The 24,625-nt window shown below is 33.2% G+C and overlaps 1 protein-coding gene across 2 annotated transcripts; it reads left to right on the forward strand.

The window, feature by feature from the left end:
* The first annotated feature begins 9,702 nt into the window (after positions 1–9,702).
* On the forward strand, positions 9,703–23,696 carry LOC132712938 (tolloid-like protein 2). Of its 2 annotated transcripts, XM_060695373.1 has the most exons (6): positions 9,703–9,767; positions 10,665–10,750; positions 18,123–18,201; positions 18,586–18,722; positions 19,065–19,313; positions 20,222–23,696. In XM_060695373.1, exons 2-6 carry the CDS (start codon positions 10,684–10,686, stop codon positions 20,557–20,559), a joined length of 870 nt encoding a protein of 289 aa, XP_060551356.1. In that variant the 5' UTR covers positions 9,703–9,767; positions 10,665–10,683; the 3' UTR covers positions 20,560–23,696. The 2 variants fall into 2 exon arrangements, with proteins under 2 accessions (XP_060551356.1, XP_060551355.1); XM_060695372.1 differs by lacking the exon at positions 9,703–9,767 and having other exon boundaries at positions 10,487–10,750.
* The last annotated feature ends 929 nt before the right edge of the window (positions 23,697–24,625 follow it).

Below are 24,625 nucleotides of genomic sequence, written 5' to 3' on the forward strand. Positions count from 1 at the left end.
TCGCTGTTTTAAGAGGACAATACCTGTAGATCTACCCTCACGATCTGTACACCCGACTGATCACGTGACCAAGTCGTCGTTTTAGAATGAATCAGAGTCACACAAGGACATAACTGCAAGTGTTGAAAAGGATCCTGAAGCATGAAAATAGTTAAAGTGGCCCTTGGTAACAGTAAAACGAAACAATTATATTTTTGTGTTGCCCGTTTTTCTGTGTATGTTATAACAATAAATATCAACATAGCATAAAATACAGTAACTTTATTCTCTAACTAATTTAGCATTGAAATATATTGTACCAACAAACAACAAGTTTAGCTACAACATATAAGGGAATATTAAGAGAACTTCAGTTGCCCTCATGTTTGTTGATTGTGTGATGAAATGTTTTTAGCATGCCGATTTAGGAACGTTTTGCTATATATGTGTAACACATACTAAAAATCATTTTATATAAAGATGAACGTCCTCGTTCTTCATGATGATTCTTACATTACTTATTTTAAGAAACGCTGTAGTCATCTTAAGTACGAGATGAATGGAGTTCTGAACTTGGGTTAGGGTTCATTGAACGCCGACCTCCTTGTTGATTTTGTTGTTGTTTTTTTTCATATTTTGGGGTATTCAATATTTAACTTAATTGTGTCATTTTATACATTATGGGGCAGCAGATAATTGCTATATTATTCTTTGTTAGGTTTCAACTCTTATCGTCTAATTATATCGATCTGATATGTAAATATGCTTAGTTTTGTACATGTATATCTTCTGTCTTGGTAAAACTTTACGCATCATGTTTAGCATCAAACTTTTCAGTAATGTCTTCTGTTCTATTTCGCTCCCGTCGAAGCGTTAAATGGGATATGAGTCGAAATATCTTAGTTTCTGCACGTAACTGAAAGGGTTAGTATTGTACAATATGTAACACGGCTACTAAAACCCCTCGTCATGTCGGCTACTTTGCCTTCAATCTCCAGCTTTAATGCTGCCTTTATTACATTTCACAAGCAATGAATTAAATTCAACTGATTATTTATTGTGGTTGATAGATTACATCTCAATGCATGGGGCATTTGATATATATATAGATTGATTAAAAGTGCGTTTAGGGGGCAGGGGACCTAAAAATGAACAATTTTGTATTTCAGTGTGTCCAGAAACACAATTCCAAATATTTCAAAATCTGTTTCACAGGCAGATAACCAGTTGCACAGCATTATTCAATGATATATGACATACATTGAAGAAAATAATAGTTTGCATGCATTGCTCCTTCAAAAAATGACTGACAGCAATTTATATTTACCCCCACCCAGCCAAAATCACACCTAAAATATACCTATATGGGCAATCTTCATGAAGGTGCAGCATACTCCAGAATCCGCCCGATTCCTTTAAAAATATCAGTAACACACAGTGCAAGCTATGGCATTTTCAGAAATGACCAATAAAGTGTCTGTCATACGTTTAGATTTTTCACAAAATTTATCTGAAATTTCTTACTTGTTTGGCGCCAACTGTCAAAGCTTGATTTTTAACTTTTTCACCTCCATTCGGAGAGTCAGAAATACATATAAAGCTACCAAAATGCTTAGTTTCGGGTAAAAACCCAAAAATACTTCTCATTTCCTACACACAAACAAGAAAGAATTACAATGACAGAGAAATATCAGAAGTTATCAGTACCTTCAAAACACCATGTCTGAGTTATTAAAAAATTTGACCGGGGCCATCATTCGAATATGTCCCCTGCCCCCTTAAGATTTTTTATGTGATTCGCATTAAAGCGTTTCCTTTTATTTTCTTAAAATATGAAGTTTTTCGCATTAAACGTTAACTTCGAAAAGTGTGTATTGCGGTTACTTTGTATTTAATCAAAGATTTAAAAAAGACCCTATTTCAGGGGAAGTAACTATTACAATGACCATGCCTGTTATATGATTTACTTAATATCAAGTGCCAGGAACCTGTGAGATGGTCATTTTTCTGTATTCCACCTTCATTTAAATACCATAAAGTATTTTCAGAGTATTTAAAGTCTTTTGGAAGGAGATTCTAGCAAGAAAAACAATATTACAGCCACATTTAATGTCCCAAAATGAATTTTACAGCAAACCAGACCCCATTTACTTTGGCATACAGCTAAAAGTGCAGTAAAGATACCACTGTTGACTTATATGACATTATATACATTTGTAACAATTGAAAGTGCTCAATTATGCATTATTATGTCAATTTGCACAATATAAAACTGTTTAATCTGGATAAATGTGCACATTCTGTGAAGTACAGTTTTTGCCAAAAATCCAAATTTTTATTACCTCCCTTGACTTGAAAGTCTACTTACTCTACACAACTTGATAAATCCTACCAGTCACTTCAAATTTTGACTAACAAGTGTAGAAGGAATGTTTATGGGCACATTTGGTTCAATTCCAACACATTTTTTAAATTTGAAAATTTCCTTAAGGGGGCAGGGGACCTAAAAATGAACAATTTTGTATTTCAGTGTGACCAGAAACACAATTCCAAATATTTCAAATTCTGTTTCACAGGCAGATAACCAGTTGCACAGCATTATTCAATGATATATGACATACATTGAAGAAAATAATAGTTTGCATGCATTGCTCCTTCAAAAAATGACTGACAGCAATTTATATTTACCCCCACCCAGCCAAAATCACACCTAAAATATACCTATATGGGCAATCTTCATGAAGGTGCAGCATACTCCAGAATCCGCCCGATTCCTTTAAAAATATCAGTAACACACAGTGCAAGCTATGGCATTTTCAGAAATGACCAATAAAGTGTCTGTCATACGTTTAGATTTTTCACAAAATTTATCTGAAATTTCTTACTTGTTTGGCGCCAACTGTCAAAGCTTGATTTTTAACTTTTTCACCTCCATTCGGAGAGTCAGAAATACATATAAAGCTACCAAAATGCTTAGTTTCGGGTAAAAACCCAAAAATACTTCTCATTTCCTACACACAAACAAGAAAGAATTACAATGACAGAGAAATATCAGAAGTTATCAGTACCTTCAAAACACCATGTCTGAGTTATTAAAAAATTTGACCGGGGCCATCATCCGAATATGTCCCCTGCCCCCTTAAGATTTTTTATGTGATTCGCATTAAAGCGTTTCCTTTTATTTTCTTAAAATATGAAGTTTTTCGCATTAAACGTTAACTTCGAAAAGTGTGTATTGCGGTTACTTTGTATTTAATCAAAGATTTAAAAAAGACCCTATTTCAGGGGAAGTAACTATTACAATGACCATGCCTGTTATATGATTTACTTAATATCAAGTGCCAGGAACCTGTGAGATGGTCATTTTTCTGTATTCCACCTTCATTTAAATACCATAAAGTATTTTCAGAGTATTTAAAGTCTTTTGGAAGGAGATTCTAGCAAGAAAAACAATATTACAGCCACATTTAATGTCCCAAAATGAATTTTACAGCAAACCAGACCCCATTTACTTTGGCATACAGCTAAAAGTGCAGTAAAGATACCACTGTTGACTTATATGACATTATATACATTTGTAACAATTGAAAGTGCTCAATTATGCATTATTATGTCAATTTGCACAATATAAAACTGTTTAATCTGGATAAATGTGCACATTCTGTGAAGTACAGTTTTTGCCAAAAATCCAAATTTTTATTACCTCCCTTGACTTGAAAGTCTACTTACTCTACACAACTTGATAAATCCTACCAGTCACTTCAAATTTTGACTAACAAGTGTAGAAGGAATGTTTATGGGCACATTTGGTTCAATTCCAACACATTTTTTAAATTTGAAAATTTCCTTAAGGGGGCAGGGGACCTAAAAATGAACAATTTTGTATTTCAGTGTGACCAGAAACACAATTCCAAATATTTCAAATTCTGTTTCACAGGCAGATAACCAGTTGCACAGCATTATTCAATGGATATATGACATACATTGAAGAAAATAATAGTTTGCATGCATTGCTCCTTCAAAAAATGACTGACAGCAATTTATATTTACCCCCACCCAGCCAAAATCACACCTAAAATATACCTATATGGGCAATCTTCATGAAGGTGCAGCATACTCCAGAATCCGCCCGATTCCTTTAAAAATATCAGTAACACACAGTGCAAGCTATGGCATTTTCAGAAATGACCAATAAAGTGTCTGTCATACGTTTAGATTTTTCACAAAATTTATCTGAAATTTCTTACTTGTTTGGCGCCAACTGTCAAAGCTTGATTTTTAACTTTTTCACCTCCATTCGGAGAGTCAGAAATACATATAAAGCTACCAAAATGCTTAGTTTCGGGTAAAAACCCAAAAATACTTCTCATTTCCTACACACAAACAAGAAAGAATTACAATGACAGAGAAATATCAGAAGTTATCAGTACCTTCAAAACACCATGTCTGAGTTATTAAAAAATTTGACCGGGGCCATCATTCGAATATGTCCCCTGCCCCCTTAAGATTTTTTATGTGATTCGCATTAAAGCGTTTCCTTTTATTTTCTTAAAATATGAAGTTTTTCGCATTAAACGTTAACTTCGAAAAGTGTGTATTGCGGTTACTTTGTATTTAATCAAAGATTTAAAAAAGACCCTATTTCAGGGGAAGTAACTATTACAATGACCATGCCTGTTATATGATTTACTTAATATCAAGTGCCAGGAACCTGTGAGATGGTCATTTTTCTGTATTCCACCTTCATTTAAATACCATAAAGTATTTTCAGAGTATTTAAAGTCTTTTGGAAGGAGATTCTAGCAAGAAAAACAATATTACAGCCACATTTAATGTCCCAAAATGAATTTTACAGCAAACCAGACCCCATTTACTTTGGCATACAGCTAAAAGTGCAGTAAAGATACCACTGTTGACTTATATGACATTATATACATTTGTAACAATTGAAAGTGCTCAATTATGCATTATTATGTCAATTTGCACAATATAAAACTGTTTAATCTGGATAAATGTGCACATTCTGTGAAGTACAGTTTTTGCCAAAAATCCAAATTTTTATTACCTCCCTTGACTTGAAAGTCTACTTACTCTACACAACTTGATAAATCCTACCAGTCACTTCAAATTTTGACTAACAAGTGTAGAAGGAATGTTTATGGGCACATTTGGTTCAATTCCAACACATTTTTTAAATTTGAAAATTTCCTTAAGGGGGCAGGGGACCTAAAAATGAACAATTTTGTATTTCAGTGTGACCAGAAACACAATTCCAAATATTTCAAATTCTGTTTCACAGGCAGATAACCAGTTGCACAGCATTATTCAATGATATATGACATACATTGAAGAAAATAATAGTTTGCATGCATTGCTCCTTCAAAAAATGACTGACAGCAATTTATATTTACCCCCACCCAGCCAAAATCACACCTAAAATATACCTATATGGGCAATCTTCATGAAGGTGCAGCATACTCCAGAATCCGCCCGATTCCTTTAAAAATATCAGTAACACACAGTGCAAGCTATGGCATTTTCAGAAATGACCAATAAAGTGTCTGTCATACGTTTAGATTTTTCACAAAATTTATCTGAAATTTCTTACTTGTTTGGCGCCAACTGTCAAAGCTTGATTTTTAACTTTTTCACCTCCATTCGGAGAGTCAGAAATACATATAAAGCTACCAAAATGCTTAGTTTCGGGTAAAAACCCAAAAATACTTCCTCATTTCCTCCTACACACAAACAAGAAAGAATTACAATGACAGAGAAATATCAGAAGTTATCAGTACCTTCAAAACACCATGTCTGAGTTATTAAAAAATTTGACCGGGGCCATCATTCGAATATGTCCCCTGCCCCCTTAAACATTGTTGCGGTTACTATACATTTAACCAGCAGAAATTTCTACAAAAAAAATCTTAAGACAGTTTTATCATAAAAGAACTTTAACGATCCGCGCAGTCTGATCAGAATCTATGCTGTTCGCTATCAGTTTCTCTACTTGTAATAGGGTTTGTAAGCGAACAGCATGGATCCTGATCAGACTGCGCGGATGCGCAGGCTGGTCTGGATCCATGCTGGTCGCAAACGCATTACGTTGGTTTTGTCGTGACGCGGCTCATATGGTTAGGTATTTCTATATTACATAAGATAAGATAATTGGATCAAAAACCAACACAAATTAAGTATCAAAACATGTTTCGCTTTATTCAGCTTCCTCAGTTGATACATAAATAAAAATGACGTAAACGTACAAAACAAACGTCTACGTTAATAGACGTCACATTTGGCGCGTAAAAAGAACGTTTTTTCTTTGGGGTCCTCCTGGGCTCCTTGCCGCTGCGTTCATTGAACGCCGCCTTTCCTTGTCGATCTTGTTTATCATATTTTATAATATTACATTAAGTAATACAATAAAACATGTACATATGTATGTATAAACGTAATTTTTTAACATAGCATAAATAATTTTCGAAAAGAATTACATAAAATAACTGGATCAAAAGATACATATATTACATAAGCAAATAGAAAAATGTGTGAACTTTCCTATTTTGAGCAGGAGTGGTCACAAGCCACTGATGATAAAGATTAATCAAAATATTGCTGAACGAAGGTTGATCTAGTACAAATGTCTGTAACTCAGTTGTTTGTAAAACACGCACTATTCTGATAAAAATCATTTATACATTAACCTTAACGTATTGGTGTATTGGTTTTTGACAATATAATATAGCACTTTAAATGAATAATCTATGCATGTGCATGGTCCCATGATAAAATGATGCATTTTGCATTTTAAAAGCCTTTGTAGTATAATTACATTGGCCGCTAATCAATGTTTATCAGCAACAATTAATTATAAAACAATGATTTTATTACTGCGTAATTTTTGGGCTGACCAATAATAAACTTGCAGCTGATTTTCTCAATAGTAGCATAGTAAAGTCGGAACTTCAGAACTTTTAGTTCTAATACAAGACCCTGTACTTATTCATTTGGAACGTATAGGGCACATCGGCTATGATTCGTAGTATGGAGTAGAATGATTTATCACACACCCGTGCCGTTTTTGCGACTCCGTAAATATGGTATTGCACGGCCGTGCATATATTTTGACGTGACGTCATTAGCGTTATACAAACATAGTGTAATGACGCGCTAAATGTTAGCGTTATACTATAGGCGCGTAATTGAAAAATGACGTATTTCTCTTTAAACGGTCTTTATTTTTTGGTATGTGATAAATAGAATATTAAATTCGTGTAAGTTCATTACTGAATTTACTGCACTCGTTGAATAAAATAATATTATGCTCGCCAGAGGCTCGCGTAATATAATTTTATTCAACTCGTGCAATAAATTCAGTATTGAACTTACACTCATTCAATATCCTCTATGTATTTATTAAACAATAATTTGTGAACGAATTGCTGAAAAAGGGGACAAAACATTCTTGATTAGTGTTTTGGCCATCTTGATCAATCACCGTTTTGTATACATTTAACAAAAAGAATTTTCCCAGCTTCGAATGTTTCAAGTATTAAGAGATTTCAATATTAATAATTATTATATTTTATATAAGTGTGTCCATCAAACCGTTTTACTACAATTAGATCTCTGAATAAAAGGGAATGGAATAATAAACAGAACGTTTACATGCAGAAAACAGAACGATATAAATGCACTCTGGAATTGACAAGACAAGATTCATATTTAAAATAAACACTTAAATAAAGCTACAATTGACTTGCCACGTATTTCAAAGTCAAGAAATTAAAACTAAGTATAAAGGCACCAGTGAATTGTCGTGGTAAAAGAAACTTGGTAAAACTAAATTCCTCAGGAGCAATAAAAAAAGCAAAATTCTTAAGATAAAAATGACAGACCCAGTTTGATTGCGTTGATAACGTCTGTCCATATTAGCTATTGTAAGGTACACCATCCTTCACGCCCCTAGCAACAGCTTAAACGATACTCAATCTTCATCACAATAAAGTACATGTAATTGAATAAAGGTAGGAAGGAAAACCTAATACTTTCTGCATTATTGGCGTTTGGGACGAAAATTTTATTGGATTCTCCTTTCATTTAAAGTAGGATTAAAGTAAATGTATATTAGCCATATTGTGAAGGTTGAATGTCTACATGTATGTTTCAATTTTATATAGACAACTTTATAACATGTATGTTCGTCAGGAGTAACGTTATGGAAATATTTCAATACGAATAAGTTTTCGGGTGTTTCATAAAAAGTCCTGAGTGTATCCTAAGTCCTAGGACGTACGACCACCATTAAGACTTGACTTAAGAACGTGTCAATAAACGTTTTATCCTTTCTTAGAGACTGAAGACTTAAACTAACTTTACTGTACTGAGAAATACTTTATTAATCTTTTTTCATGTTGGCTATCAACATTGTACAATATGTTTAATGGTTAATGAAATGTATGATATGTTATGTAATGTTATGTTGTGTTAATTGCGTAATGTGTTTATGTTCATTTATCCTGTCACTTGTATCAATTTCGGCCCGATAACAAGGTGCCGTATATTTTTACTGATCTACGGCACTTGATCACGTGGTATGCATGTTTGCCGGACTACTTTTCAAGAAAAAATATAAAAACTGTCGCTAAATTTTCTGTGTGAAGAATAACGAATTTTGGAAACGTTAATAAAACATTGTTTGTTTATTTTATTTCACTCTATAATTTTTCAAGCGAAATAAAAATTATTAAAAGTGAAATAAATGTAAAACTTAACTTGTTTGCGACATTAGAATAGCGTACTTGATTTGATTGTTTGCACGTGCTGTTTGGCGCTACATTGTGACGTCACGTAAACAATACTTTCAACGTCTGTACAGCGTTAACGACTGAATAAAAGATATTGGTGTTCGAATTCATTTTCTTAGTTAGACCATTTTCTTTCATTCTAGATAGTTTTCACAACAAAATTCGACAAAAAATTGTTTATATTTATCACATTTTTTCAAACAAAATGGCGCCCTCAATGTGAAAATACACAGGGAGATACTAAGACCGGCGAGTGCATTGTTGAAGAATAATGCAAGCTTCGGGCCTTCTTTGTTTATATAGAAACATTTCCGATAGTGTGATTAACGTTTGTTTGCCTAATAAAATTCTTTAAAAGAATGGTGACAGGATAAATAGAATAATAGATTGGTGCCGTGGATGGAGAAAGTTTATTTGGCTCTGCTCCGGAACTTATTGGGTTCGCCTTCGGCTCACCCAATAAATTCCTCCGCCTCGCCAGATAAACTTTCTCCATCCACGGCACCATCCTATTATTCTCTATCTTCATAGTTAGTCAGAAATTAAAGGTGTCATATCAGAGCAGTCAAAATTTAACACATTTTCTTTGAAACGCAAAATTGTCCTTACGATTTTTCTATGAAAAAAGAATGTTTGTATATATTCTATATATACATGGGTGAAAATATTATCTAAATACTTCATTATAATTAAGCCAAATAACAACATTTTGTTACTCAGACTAGATCAGACTTACGTACTAAAAATATTTACAAAGTTTTTGCAAAATATATACAGACAAGAAAGAAATTTCCAGTCTACAATTTGATCATGAATTGAACAGTGTTAACACCCCTCATTAAATTGTTTAAACGCAGGAAATCTGTATATATTAGTGTTTATTTCTTCATGAATACATATTGTTTAAGTAACACGTATGATATAATTTGAAAATCAAAGAGAAAAGGAAATGTTTATGTTCTATAAATGACGATATAACTTTAGGTAAAATTGTTGCTTTTATTTTTTAATTTTACATATTTTTTTTCCAACCAGTTAGCTGTTAACTTGACAATTATTGTGTATCTACTGATAAATGAACTGACACATTTTTTGTTAGTGTTTTTTGAAGTTTGTTTTCTCATTATTGCCTAAATCCGTGTTAAATACTACTATCAATTTTGTTTCAAAGTACAGATTCTTAACATGAGAAAAATCTTGCACAAGAACGTATATTTTATATAAATAACAAAAGACTTTTCAGTGTATTCATGAAAGATATAGTTATGGTTTTCAACTATCTGAGACTAATTAAATTGTTTAGATACATGTAGATATGTGATCATGCCGTCATATGTCGTCATCGTGTGGCGAGTAATGAATATGTTTAAAACTAATACACCATTCGTGAACAGAATACATTCTTTTTCAATCTAAAGCTGGCAACTGTCGTTAAGTATCTTCTATCGTCCAAAACAAAACTATCAATAGGCTTTGGCTATCTCTTTTGTTCCCGTACCAGGATTATATCAAATATTAACGTGTCCTCAGAATTCCTTTATAAAGTAAATTCATTTAGATCGGTGGAAAAAATAGGTTGACAGCTTCACCACAGATATAATGTTAGAATAATGACTTTTGATATAAAATATTTAAAGATTGCCATTGATCGAAAAGGGTGTTATAGTCAAATTTTGAAAAGAGTAAACCACGCTGCCACAATATTGTTGGTACCAAATGTAATTTCAGAATATATTGTTTTGTATTACAAAGGTAGTTAAACATTGTAATATGGTTTGTTTGAAATCGTGTTAGAATATTTGATCAGTTTAGAATAAGAAGATTTTTGTTTTTACGGTTTAGTGAGTAAGTGATTTTAGTGGCATTATTCTGGTTTATTAGAGAACAGACGGACGTGCAAATGGAGTTATTACGTTATGTTGCCTGCAGTTTGTTGGTAGTTTTCTTGATGGTAACACATGTAAGAGGTAAGTCCGAAATGTATTTGATTTAAAAGAGGGAAATGTATCCAACTTGACGCTTTTTAAAGCATTAAGATGACGCCTTTATAAAAAGTTAAAACTAAATTAATAAATTAGATCCTTTTCCATAGAGGTTTTCATATATTTTGGTCTTAAACATTAGAAAATTTAGAATATTTTATAAACAAATAAGTGATAAAATCGCAAAACTATATTGTTTCAAAAATTAAAATATTCGGTATTTAACGTTTTGAGATAAAGTTTTCTGCTATCAAAACTTACTATATAGCAATTAATTTGCATAGAAAAAAACAAAACTTTTAACATAGAAAGGTAATTTTATGCACATATGAGCCGTTTCATGACAAAAGCAACATAGTGCGTTTGCGACCAGCATGGATCCAGACCAGCCTGCGCATCCGCGCAGTCTGATCAGAATCCATGCTGTTCGCTTACCAACTCTATTACAAGTAGAGAAACTGACAGCGAACAGCATGGATCCTGATCAGACAGCGCGGATGCGCAGGCTGGTCTGGATCCATGCTGGTCGCAAACCCACTATGTTGGTTTTGTCATGCCGCGGCTTCTATTACAATAAATGAGTTTTGCGCTTAGAAGAAAAAATATTTTGAAACATTTTAAACATCTGACATGAAATAAGAAGATAAGTAAAGATTTTTTTACGAACGAAGGTAAGTCGTTAATAAAACAATACATTTATTGGACTGCAGCGGAGGATCATAAATATGTATCAAATAGGAATTTCATACGGGCGCCGCGGCAGATTGGTTTAGGTCGTTGTCTTCAAACCCACTTGTCTCTCGCCGCTATAGGTTATAGCTGTGTAACACCGCACTTTGGGGTCAAACGCACTTTGGGGTCCGACCCCAAAGTGCGTTACGTACTTTGGGGTTCGACCCCAGAGTGCGTTACGCACTTTGGGGTCCAATTTCGACCCCAAAGTGCGTTAAACAGGTACATATGCATTTTTTAACATCAGGCAAACGACCGCACTTTGGGGTCAGAAAAAATTAATGTTTATTATGTTTTAAATAATATATTGTAGTCAAAGCCAATGGTAAACAAACAATCAAGATATTAAATAGACACAAACATGTGCCCTGAATAATAGTAGAATCAATAGGGATTTAAATGGTCTTGATTAGTAAGTGAAGAACTGTCACCAAATAAATCACCAAATAAAGAATTTGTATCAATTATTAAGCTTAAAATATTTTTTCTCAAATTTTCCATTTATTTTAAAAGAATGTACACCTTTCATTAAATCCATTGTTTTTAGCTAAATGCATTATTTTCCCGTTTTTATTTACACATTTTATAGAAATATGATAGTCTTAGCATAGACAAAGGTATAAATTCTGGGAAATCTTAGACATTCAGTAACAAATGTGCCTGATAATATGTTGAAAGAGCCATTAATTCAGCTAAATGTGACATATAAGAAACTTGACTAGGTGTAGATGCGGCTTTAAGTAGTAGTCCGTACAGGCAGTACTAAAATATCAACTATTTAAGTAGTCGCACATTAAGAGCGGAGCTTCAGAATAATGTAAAATTCTCACTGGGGGTATAAAGGGGATTGTGGGGTATCGATCCGCCCGAGTGTTAAAAATAACGTTTTAAAGGCCCATAATGCTTTTATTTGATTTTCTTAAAAGCTTTTTTATTTTGATGTTCTTCTATATTATCCAAAAAATACACATTGGCCAATTACCTGAACCATCTTTTTCATCTGTTGCTTTTTGGCAATGATGAGTACAGTTATAGTGAATTAGTATTTTATATGAAAGTTAAATACTACAGTGTTTTGACTTCTTTTATGACAAATAATTTCACATTTATCGCTACTTTATTCAGGTGACAAGCATCTTACATTTCTCAGATACCATTATTTTACCATTATAAAATTCATGTTTGCTGTTTCTAAAGAAGTATGTAAGATTTCCAATAAAAAAGTATCTGGCGAACGGTTGTCACGGAGCTTACAAAAACCCTTAAGTTTGTTGATAAGCTTAATAATGTATTTGTAAAAATCACTATTTATAGTCCGATCGAAAAACTTGATGTTTCACCAGAACATTGCAATAGAGTATATTTATAGTTCTTTGGAAAAAAATATTAACTGCATTTTATTTCATTTCCAACATATTTAAAATGGGGCTCAATATGGCACCAAAAGTTATCAAGTAAATGATAAGATCGCAGCATCTTTTAATTCTAGGAATACACAATTTCTGTACTAGAGTATTTTGAACGGTGGCATAAAAGTGACATATGTAATTTTTTTTGATACTTTTTTGTTGTTCGTACATATTTTTTGTTTGTTTGTCGTACATATTTTTTTTAGTTTTGAATACATACTTTTTTTAGTTTTGCATACATATTCTTTTTTAGTTTGCATACATATTTTATTTTAGTTTTTTTGTACATATTTTATTTTTGTTTTTTCGTACATATTTTTACATGACGCCATTTGCAAAGTAGAGGTTTGGATAATTACACCATTTGTAAAACACCATTTTCAAACACTTCGCCATCTGTAAATTACAGTACCCCATTTGCAAATGCCATTTTCAAATACCAACATTTTCATTTTTGGAGGTATCAAAAAAATAACAACACTTTCGTATATATATATATATAATATATTATATATATATATATATATATATATATATATATATATATATATATATAAATATATAGTCCGCGGTAATCCAAAGAAAGGTTCTGCATATGGTCAGGATGTGGTTAACATTTGTCACAAGGTGCCTTAAAATCCTTCATGGGGTTTCGGAGATAAGGAGCGGACATGAAACCCAAGTCTTTATCCTTTGACCTGAAGGTGTGACCCCGACCTTGAGCCGGCACACCTGGCATATAAGTTCTGCACATTATCTAGATGTGCTAAAGAATTGACCTAAGTTTCATAATTCTCAATTCTCAGGGGGTGGGGTTGAGTGGTGCATATTCATGGAATAATAACTGATCACCAATCAACAGCCCTTTCCAAATAGACACTTATATAATAGTATATAATAATAAAAAACAATAATTATATAAAATCAAATAATATAAAAAATGGGTCGAAAAGGGTCGGCCGAAACCAGACTTGCACGGCCGAAAACGACTGGGCCGATTCCAAAAATGGGCCGAAATGTGACCAAACCACTGTGCTAGTTTTATACTCACCTATGGGCTGTTATGAGATTTGAAGGCTGTTTTGATTGGCTAAAATATGTATGAAAAACAAAATTAAATATGTACGAAAAACAAAAATAAAATATGAATGCAAAACTTAAAAAAATATGTATGCAAAACTGAAAAAATATGTATGCAAAACTAAAAAATTTGTATACAAAACTAAAAACAAAAAAAATGCAAATGTCACTTTTATGCCACCGTAATTTTGTTATATGAACACAATTTTTAGATATTTCAAGTGGTAAAATTAATGAAACTTTTATCACTTAAGCATCATGAAGTATTGACCGCCATCTTGAACTCCACCTCAAATATTCCAATGTCGCAGATAGAAAATTAGCCAGTACTCAGTATTTAAGCAGAACTCAGATGACACCTTTAGACCTCTTAAACCCAAAGTGCGTTGATATGTAGCATATTAACGCACTTTGGGGTCAAGTTCTCGATTTGAACCCCAAAGTGCGTTGGACCCCAAAGTGCGGTGCGAAGTTTAACGCACTTTGGGGTTGGACCCCAAAGTGCGTTTGACCCCAAAGTGCGGTGTTACATAGCTGTGTAACACCGCACTTTGGGGTCAAACGCACTTTGCGTTACGTACTTTGGGGTCCGACCCCATAGTGCGTTACGTACTTTGGGGTCCGACCCCATAGTGCGTTACGCACTTTGGGGTCCAATTTCGACCCCAAAGTGCGTTAAACAGGTACATATGCATTTTTTAACATCAGGCAAACGACCGCACTTTGGGGTCATAGAAAAATAAAGTTCATTATGTTTTAAATAATATATTGTAGTCAAAGCCAATGGTAAACAAAAAAATCAAGGCATTAAATAGACACAAACATGTGCCCTGAATTATAGTAGAATCAATAGGGATTTAAATGATCTTGATTAGTAAGTGAAGAACTTTCACCAAATAAAGAATTTGTATCTATTATTAAGCTTAAAATATTTTTTTCTCAAACTTTCCTTTTATTTTAAAAGAATGTACACCTTTTATTAACTCCATTGTTTTCAGCTAAATGCATTATTTTCCCGTTTTTTATTTACACATTTTTAAGAAATATGATAGTCTTAGCATAGACAAAGGTATAAATTCTGGGAAATCTTAGTAAGACATTTCAGTAAAAAATGTGCCTGATAATATGTCGAAAGGGCCATTTATTTAGCTAAATGTGACATATAAGAAACTTGACTAGGTGTAGATGCGGCTTTAAATAGTAGTCCGTACAGGCAGAACTAAAAATATCAACTATTTAAGTAGTCGCACATTAAGAGCGGAGCTTCAGAATAATGTAAAATTCTCTTTGGGGGTATAGAGGGGATTGTGGGATATTGTTCCCCCGAGGGTTAAAAATAACGTTTTAAAGGCACATTATGCTTTTATTTGTTTTTCTTAAAGGCTTTTTTTATTTTGATGTTCTTCTATATTATCAAAAAAAAAAACACATTGGCCATTTACCTGAACCATCTTTTTCATCTGTTGCTTTTTGGCAATGAGTACAGTTATAGTGAATTAGTATTTTATATGGAAGTCAAATACTACAGTGTTCGTTTCTTTTATGACGAATAATATCACAGTTAACGCTACTTTATTCAGATAACAAGCATCTCACATTTCTCAGATACCATTATTTTAACATTATAAAATTCATGTTTGCTCTTTCTTAAGAAATATGTAAGATTTCCCATAAAAAAGCCTCTGGCGAACGGTTGTTACGGAGCTTACAAAAACCCTTAAGTTTGTTGATAAGCTTAATAATGTTTTTTGTAAAAATCACTATTTATAGATCGAAAAAAATTTTCACCAGAACATTGCAATAGAGTATATTTATAGTTCTTTGGAAAAAGACATTAACTGCATTTTTTTTTCATTTCCAACATATTTAAAATGGGGCTCAATATGGCACCTAAAGTTATCAAGTAAATGACCGACAGAACGGGATACTTTTCGCATCATCTTTTACTTCTAGGAATACACAATTTCTGTACAAGAGTATTTTGAACGGTGGCATAAAATTGACATTTGTTTTTTTTATACTTTTTTTTTCGTACATTTTTTTGTTTGTTTGTCGTAGATATTTTTTTACATGTGGTTTTGAATACATACTTTTTTTAGTTTTGCATACATATTCTTTTTTAGTTTGCATACATATTTTATTTTAGTTTTGCATACATATTCTTTTTTAGTTTGCATACATATTTTATTTTAGTTTTGCATACATATTCTTTTTTAGTTTGCATACATATTTTATTTTAGTTTTTTTGTACATATTTTATTTTTGTTTTTTCGTACATATTTTTACATGACGCCATTTGCAAAGTAGAGGTTTGGATAATTACACCATTTGTTAAACACCATTTTCAAACACTTCGCCATCTGTAAATTACAGTACCCCATTTGCAAATCCATTTGCAAATACCAACATTTTCATTTTTTAGTATCCGCGGTAACCCAAAGAAAGGTTCTGCATATGGTCTCGTTGTGGTTAACATTTGTCACAGGTGCCCTAAAATCCTTCATGGGGTTTCGGAGATAAGGAGCGGATATGAAACCCAAGTCTTTATCCTTTGACCTGTAGCTGTGACCCCGACCTTGAGCCGGCACACCTGGCATAAAGTTCTGTACATTATCTGGATGTGCTAAGAAATTGACCTAAGTTTCATAATTCTTAACTTAGGGGGTGGGGTTGAGTGGTGCATATTCATGGAATAATAACTGATATAATAAAAAAAACAATAATTAAATAAATACATATAATATAAAAAAAAATAGGCCGAAAAGGGTCTGCCGAAACCAGACTTGCCCGGCCGAAAACGACTGGGCCGATTCCAAAAATGGGCCCAAATGTGACCTAACCACTCTGCTAGTTTTATACTCAACTATGGGCTGAGATTTGAAGGCTGTTTTGATTGGCTAAAATATGTATGAAAAACAAATATAACATATGTGCGAAAAACAAAAATAAAATATGGATGCAAAACTGAAAAAATATGTATGCAAAACTAAAATAAAACATGTATACAAAACTAAAAACAAAAAAATGCAACTGTCACTTTTATGCCACCATAATTTTGTTATATGAACACAATTTTTATATATTTCAAGTGGTAACATTAATGAAACTTTTATCACTTAAAAGCATCATAAAGTATTGACCGCCATCTTGAACTCCAACTCAAATATTCCAATGTCGCAGATAGAAAATAAGTCAGTACTCAGTATTTAAGCAGAACTCAGATGACACCTTTAGACCTCTTGAACCCAAAGTGCGTTGATATGTAGCATATTAACGCACTTTGGGGTCAATTTCTCGATTTTGATCCCAAAGTGCGTTTGACCCCAAAGTGCGGTGCGAAGTTTAACGCACTTTGGGGTCGGACCCCAAAGTGCGTTTGACCCCAAAGTAGGGTGTTACATAGCTGCGCTAGCGTATTCGAATTCTTCATGTGAGAAAGCTGTCCAGATAGCTTATGGAACGTTGGTGGTTCTACTCGGGTGCCAGTTTAGACATCTTAGGTCTCTCTCTGACATTTAAGCTGGCCATATAAACAGTATATGACCATATTTACTGTGTTAGTGCGGCGTTAAACCAAACTCAAAATAAAAAATGAATAAAGAAAAAAAAATAAATAAATAAAAAATGTTCAAAATGGGAGTACTCGTAGCAATAAATACGTCGTGTCCGAGTCTACGTTACATTTCGCATCACAATACCTTTATATGTCGCTTAATTAAAACGAAATTCGATAATTAATTTTCGAAACAATTACTTCGAACAGGCTTTTTTATTTTAGCATTCATAGAATTGGAATTAACATTCTAAAACATACGATGTAACTAACTATTCAAATATGTTCAACATCTGAGCCGCGTCATGGCAAAACAAACATAATGCATTTGCAACCAGCATGGATCCAGACCAGCCTGCGCATACGCGCAGTCTGATCAGGAGACATGCTGTTCGCTTACAAACCCTATAGCAAGCTATAGCAAGTAGAGAAACTGATAGTGGAAAGCATGGATCCTGATCAGAATGCGCGGATGCGCAGGCTGGTCTGGACCCATGCTGGTCGCAAACCAATTATGTTGGTTTTGTCATGGCGCGGCTCATTTATTATAACACTTTTCATGTGCACAATGTTATGTTTTCAGGACAGAACGAGACTGTTAATGTTCTTGATAACGCTGTCACCATAAATTCACCAGGATATACGGATGGTGCTTATGAAGCGTAAGATTTTCTTAATTACTCATTACCTTATATAGTAGGGTGTTCTACTTTGCATATTTACTTTATTACAGAAATCCAGTAGAAACACGTGTCTTCATTAAATTTAACTACTGAAGTTTTACGAACGGAAACAGTATAGCAAAACACTTAATTTCCTAAAATATAAGTTAAATCATATTAAAGTATATGATTATATATGTCTGTGTCACGGTTCAGAACTGTTGACTATTTAGGAAGCGACCGGATAGCTTAGTCGGTAGAGCCGCGGTACGGTATTCCGAGGGTCTCGGGTTCGAGTCCCAATTAGGCTGCACATTTCTCACCGTGTGACATCTTGGCAAATAGTTTGATGAATCATGATCATTCTTTGTTTTATTGTTTCAGAAATGTTAATTACGACTACATTGTTTCTACTAATTTAACAAACCATACACTTGTGTTAAAAGTAACAGACTGTGAATTGGAGGGTTTTGAAGATAAGGGAAAGGTTATATGTCACGATTACGGTACAGTATATGATGGTGAGTTTCCCGACAGTGTCTTGGTTAGTCTACTACTTACACAATGATTATAAATCCACAAGTCGGATTAAATTAATTACATTTTGTAGTAACTTTTAACTTAGAAAAAAAATCAAATCTGGAATTACAAGAAAATCAGTGAACTGAGCTGGAAAATTATACAGGAACGTAGGTCACGTACAAAGTCTAGCTTAAGTAAAAAAAGTATTTCACTCTCTAAACTGTTCACACCGGCTGTCACAAAATTAAGTTATTCAACTTGATAAATTTGTTTTTGACTTCCATGTAATATTATACAGTATACGCTGTATAACGAAACTTTTATTACAATGTTTTTGATAGGAAATTCCAGTTCGGCGACGAAACTTGGCGAATTTTGCTGTTTGACCACGCCCACACCAACGTTTGAGTCAACAGGTGACACAGTGTACATTGTATTTATATCAGATGCTGCGACACAGTTTAAAGGCTTCTCTATGACAGTAGAAGCAGACGGCGGACCTACTACCACATCCACCACATCCACCACAACGACCACATCCACCACGACAATAACGAATGACGTCACGAGCGTTGTCACACAGGCATCAAGTAAGATACCACATTCTAAAATGTGAAAACGATATTTACGTCGTATAAATACAGGGGCTGATTTATACAGCAAACATATTCTCATATTCTTTCAAAATCATTTTGATGGAAGTAGGTTTCAATCGGACAGAGCTGAGTGTTTCAAAATTTAAGTAAAAAGAAAATTATCTTACCAAGCAACTAAAACAATTTATCATACACCTGTACCGATTTTGCGACTCCGTAAATATGGTATTGCACGGCCGTGCATATTTTTGACGTGACGTCATTAGCGTGATACAAACATAGCGTAAAGACGCGCTTAATGTTAGCGTAACACTATAGGCGAGAAAATGAAAATAAGATTGTTTTTATTGTAAATATTTCTTATGCTGGTTATGTGATAAGTAGAATATTTTATTCGTGTAGGTTAATTACTAAATTTATTGAAGTCGTTGAATGAAATAATATAATATTCGCGAGAGGCTCGCATAATTTTATTCAACTCGTTCAATAAATTTAGTATTACACCTACACTCATTTAACATGTTTAATACACTCTATTTTTAGTGCCCGAACAAAACAAAATCTTACATACTTTAGAATATGATAGTATATACCGTGTTTTTTATTTTTATTTTTTTATAAATTACTGAGGAATAAATCTTAAGAAAATGACATCTACCACCTTTATTTATTAAAAATTTAAAAAGACGCTAAGTTAGCTAAGATACAGAACAGACAATCAAGTTTATTCAGGATAAAAACATCAAGTACACCATAACATAATCCAATCACAATATCACAATTGAAACGATGGCCAACAGTAAACATTTAAAACGACATTTTCTTATAATTAGTCACTAGAACAATTATCTATTATGTGATTTAAAACTGAAACTTTTATCAGATGATCTATATATTTACAGCTGAGAGTTCGAAGGACTACAAATGGATTATTGTTGGCAGTGTGCTTGGAGGAGTCAATCTGATTATAGTTATTGTTATCTTTCTCGTCTGCTTTGTTAAGAAGTCAGGAAGTTCGAGCGTTCCAGGCAGCGCGAGCGTAACCAACAGGAAGTTGTGGAGCAGATCAAATACAATCGTAGAGCCAATCACTACAAAAGACGCTCTACCTGGAGAAGTTGTTCAAACAAATATATTCGACATGGACTTGCCCCCGGCTGAAGGAAAGGCCAACCAGCTCCCGCCCCTCAGCAAAAGCCTTGCTCCGGGACCCAAGGAAAACAGCTTTGTTCTTGGATAGGACATCACTTTAAATAGTACACGTGTTAACTTTACAAATGGATTATAATAATCACTGTGATATATTGTGTACTGATATACAAGACAAACTGTCTATGGGTTTAAAACATACAGAAACATAACTAAAAATCTGTGAATACAAGTTATCTTAAATAAGTTAAACGTTTAAATAAACATGTAAGACGAAGGCATGTTGTAAATTTATATATCGATTGATTATCACGACAAATCTCGTTTGTAAATACGTGAAAAAAGAGAACATGCCTTTGTTTCGAGTGAATAAATATAATTTATTTAACTAAAGAATGAGAATTTTAATATTTTCTAAGCTCAAATATCAAAACTGGCATTTCAATATGAGATATTTGTCAAGATAAACATTTTTCTTTTACTCTTACTTCGCATTCAATATCTTTGTCTCTCATGGCTAGTCAGAATTTGCAACATAAGGTGTATAATGACGACGCCATTGCGTACCGATGGAGTCATAAAAATCTTTTTCCGTTTTGTTTTGTATTTTGCTATATATTTTAATGAACAGGACGGGAATTAGTTTTGAACCGTGTGATATGATTTTTATCTCATCGACATATTTTAGTATTTCACCGACACGCATAATATAAATTATTTGTTTAGATATCATATGAAATTGTATAACCATACCTGGTAGGTAACAGTTTAAGCTGGCATGATGCGCTATTTTCACCACCCCGAGTTCTTCCAATATTTTGGCAATGCCCTGTACCTCTCTGTGACTTGCATGTACCGATAGTGAGTTGGTTAGAACTATTCAGTGGTGGTGGCGTTGATAATTTTCACTCCGGATCAGAGCAGTAAGCCACATTGAATTTATCAGAGCACAGTTCAGACACCGCATATATGGAAGTATCGGACTATTTTATATCCGTTTGTTTCCATCTTAGCTGTACATTTCGTTGTACTCGGAAACCGGAACCGCGTGTCCTCTTTTGCAAACGTAATGTAGTCATATATGTACAAAATACCGGTTGGGACATTTTAACTTCTTGAATTCTCGAGTTGATCTTAATGAGTTCATACTTTCAACTTCGCGAGTTCACGATTTCTTCTTTGCGAGTTCACGATTTCTACTTGGCAAGTTCAAGATTTCTACTTCGCAAATTTTACTTGAAATTACACTTTGACTTCACGATTTCAACTTCGAGAATTAAAAATTTTACTTCGTGATTGCACGATTTGAACTTCGTTGCTCGTATCAAAATACAAAGCTTTATAAAGTTATTACAATATTATATAATGTATGTGGCTTGCAAAATTGTTTTTGTTTGTTTAAGTTGTTTAAGTTGTTTAAGTTGTTGTTGTTGTGTATTACGACGTCAACTATAATGACATTATGTGTGTAACATTTCACAACATACTTGAAACTGTTTTAGATTTTATGTGATATTAAGGTTTCTTTATATTAGCTTATTTTTTCCATAAAAGTACTTTTAGGTTTTATATGATATATTTTTGTACATATAATTGAAGGTTATTATGCTTAGTAATTATCATGTTTAATTAATGCTTGAGTAATTTTATCACTTACCGTTTGTGTCAATTTTATATGGTAATATAACGTAGATTAATGTGTTTCCTCTACCAAGTTTTCTATATATCCTGCTTTAGTAAACATGTATGTACAGCAGACATAAACATTGTATTGCATGCACTGTCCTTTAAAAAATTCGAAAAGGTTACCAATCCTTCCAATTAAAGGGAGAGAACTCATGATTATCTCCTAAATTATTATAATGAGATGGGTGTGCATCATTAAGTGTTTGTATCGTGGATGATACAGAACATAACAGAACAGAACAGAAAATTTATTTTGATACACCAGATTAGTAAAAACGTAAAACAATTTTGCGTATCTCCTTAGAAATAACATAGGCGCCATTTTTAATGTATCTTTATGGCAGTTTGTTTTCATTCTGGGCCAGAATCACCATAGTTATTGATTGTTAATTAGTAAAAATTATATCTTGAAAATACCTTTACTAATCTTCTAATTCTGGTTTGATTAAATATGACTATAATATTAATTCCTGTATGGAATATTTAAGGTATTTGATACCCCAGTATCTTAATTTACTTCAGAAGATTTATTTAAAACATGTTCTCAACTCGGGTTCCAAATAAGCTAGGGTATTTTAGATTTTATATGTAAATAGTAAGTCATCATTTTAGTCTCTTAAAAATCTTATAGATTGGCAATGTGCATTTATATTGTATTGTGTATGTATATTAAATGTATACATTGTTGAGACTCTAATAAAAATTAACTAATAATAAACATGTAGATGATATTTTAATGAACGATGATGATTTATTATTAATATAGATATATCAAACATCAGAACAAAACATTTCCAAAATATGACCTGTGTTTTTGTCATTTTCTCTTATTTTCTCTTAGTTAAACATTATTATGTCAAAGTGTTCTGATGTAGGTAATAATTTGTTTCCCAAAAAATGAAAGAAAAAGAAATCCGGTGGTCCTATGGTCAGTATATGAAATGTAAAGATGTGTGTGTGTGTGTGTGTGTGTGTGTGTGTGTGTGTATGTGTGTGTACGTGAGTGTGCGTGCGTGTGTGTGTTTTAATAGAGGTGGTGTGAGGAGATGTGGTGGAGGAATGCTGTGTGCATGTTCATGTGGAGGGGATGGTTGTATCCTATTATCCCGGCACTAGTAAGATATTTGCATAATTTCATAGTATTAAATAGTTTGACTTAAGTTTGTAACTTTAGTGTATTTTATTTTCACACGTATAGCTTGCTTTCAGTCTTAACATTTTAACATATACCTCCATGTGAAGCTTGCCGTGTAATGAAACATTTCTAGAAGTATCCCTGTTTATATCATGATCATCAAACATAAAACTGTTCTCATTTACTTAGTGGCATTTTATGCTTGTTTAAATATTTTAAGTTTTGTACTAGACGCTAATTCTATTGTTTAGTTGAAATGTGTACATGTATATCATTTAGCTTCGCTTGTTCTGCTTATGTGCAGGGTGTTTATTAACAAGGTGTTTTAATAAGTAATTAAGTTTTACTAAAAGGAATTAGCAAAATTAATGATGTTTAGATGCTTTGAAATAAAAAATACAAAACTCTTTGAATTTTAGTTGCTTCTCTTAAATGTCCCTATCCTTAAAACATATTGTTTTGTGCAATTTGGTCTTATTGGATTAATTTACCTTTATCAGTTACCCTCAGCTTTATCGGGCACCTCATCAATAAAAAATGAAATGAACTGAAAAGAAAAGAATATTTTTTTTTCTTTTACTAGTTCAAAACTATTTAACTGATACTCTTTGAATCGAACAGTCCTTGACTTGCCTTATACTTTTTTGTAAGATCAGATACTGCTATTCTCTATTTCCCGCAGTCAATAAGTCAAAATAATTAACACAAAACACTAGAAACGTTTTTAAGTCATTTTTATAAAATCATAGAGAAATAACTTACCTATGTTTACCTGCTTCAATGTTGTTTTCCTTCATATTTCCTCCCTAAAAGAAGAATAGGGCCCGCCCAGTTCGCAGAGTCATGAGTTCTAACAATTAAATCACGGTAACCAATAATGTACCATTGGTCTCAGCACTATTTCGCACATGTATATTAGAATAAGATGCCAGTATATAACAAAATCATCCGAGGCTTTATGTTTGTTTCTTTATGGAGATTAAGGTTGCAAATTTGTCCTTCAAATGTTTGATCTATAAACAACATTGTGAAATTAATATTAATGATATGAGCCGCGTCACGACAAAACCAACATATTGAGTTTCCGACCAGCGCATGGATCCAGACCAGCCTGCGCATCCACGCAGTCTGATCAGGATCCATGCTGTTCGCGATCAGTTTCTCTACTTGTAATAGAGTTGATAAGCGAACAGCATGGATCCTGATCAGACTGCGCGGATGCGCAGGCTGGTATGGATCCATGCTGGTCGCAAACGCACTATGTTGGTTTTGTCGTGACACGGCTCATATATTATATGTTTACATTTGCTGAACAATTGCCCTTACTCTGCTGGTA

This window comes from Ruditapes philippinarum, unplaced genomic scaffold (assembly GCF_026571515.1).
Source record: "Ruditapes philippinarum isolate M1 unplaced genomic scaffold, ASM2657151v2 ctg848_1_1_1_1, whole genome shotgun sequence".
Classification (NCBI taxonomy): Eukaryota; Metazoa; Mollusca; class Bivalvia; order Venerida; family Veneridae; genus Ruditapes; species Ruditapes philippinarum.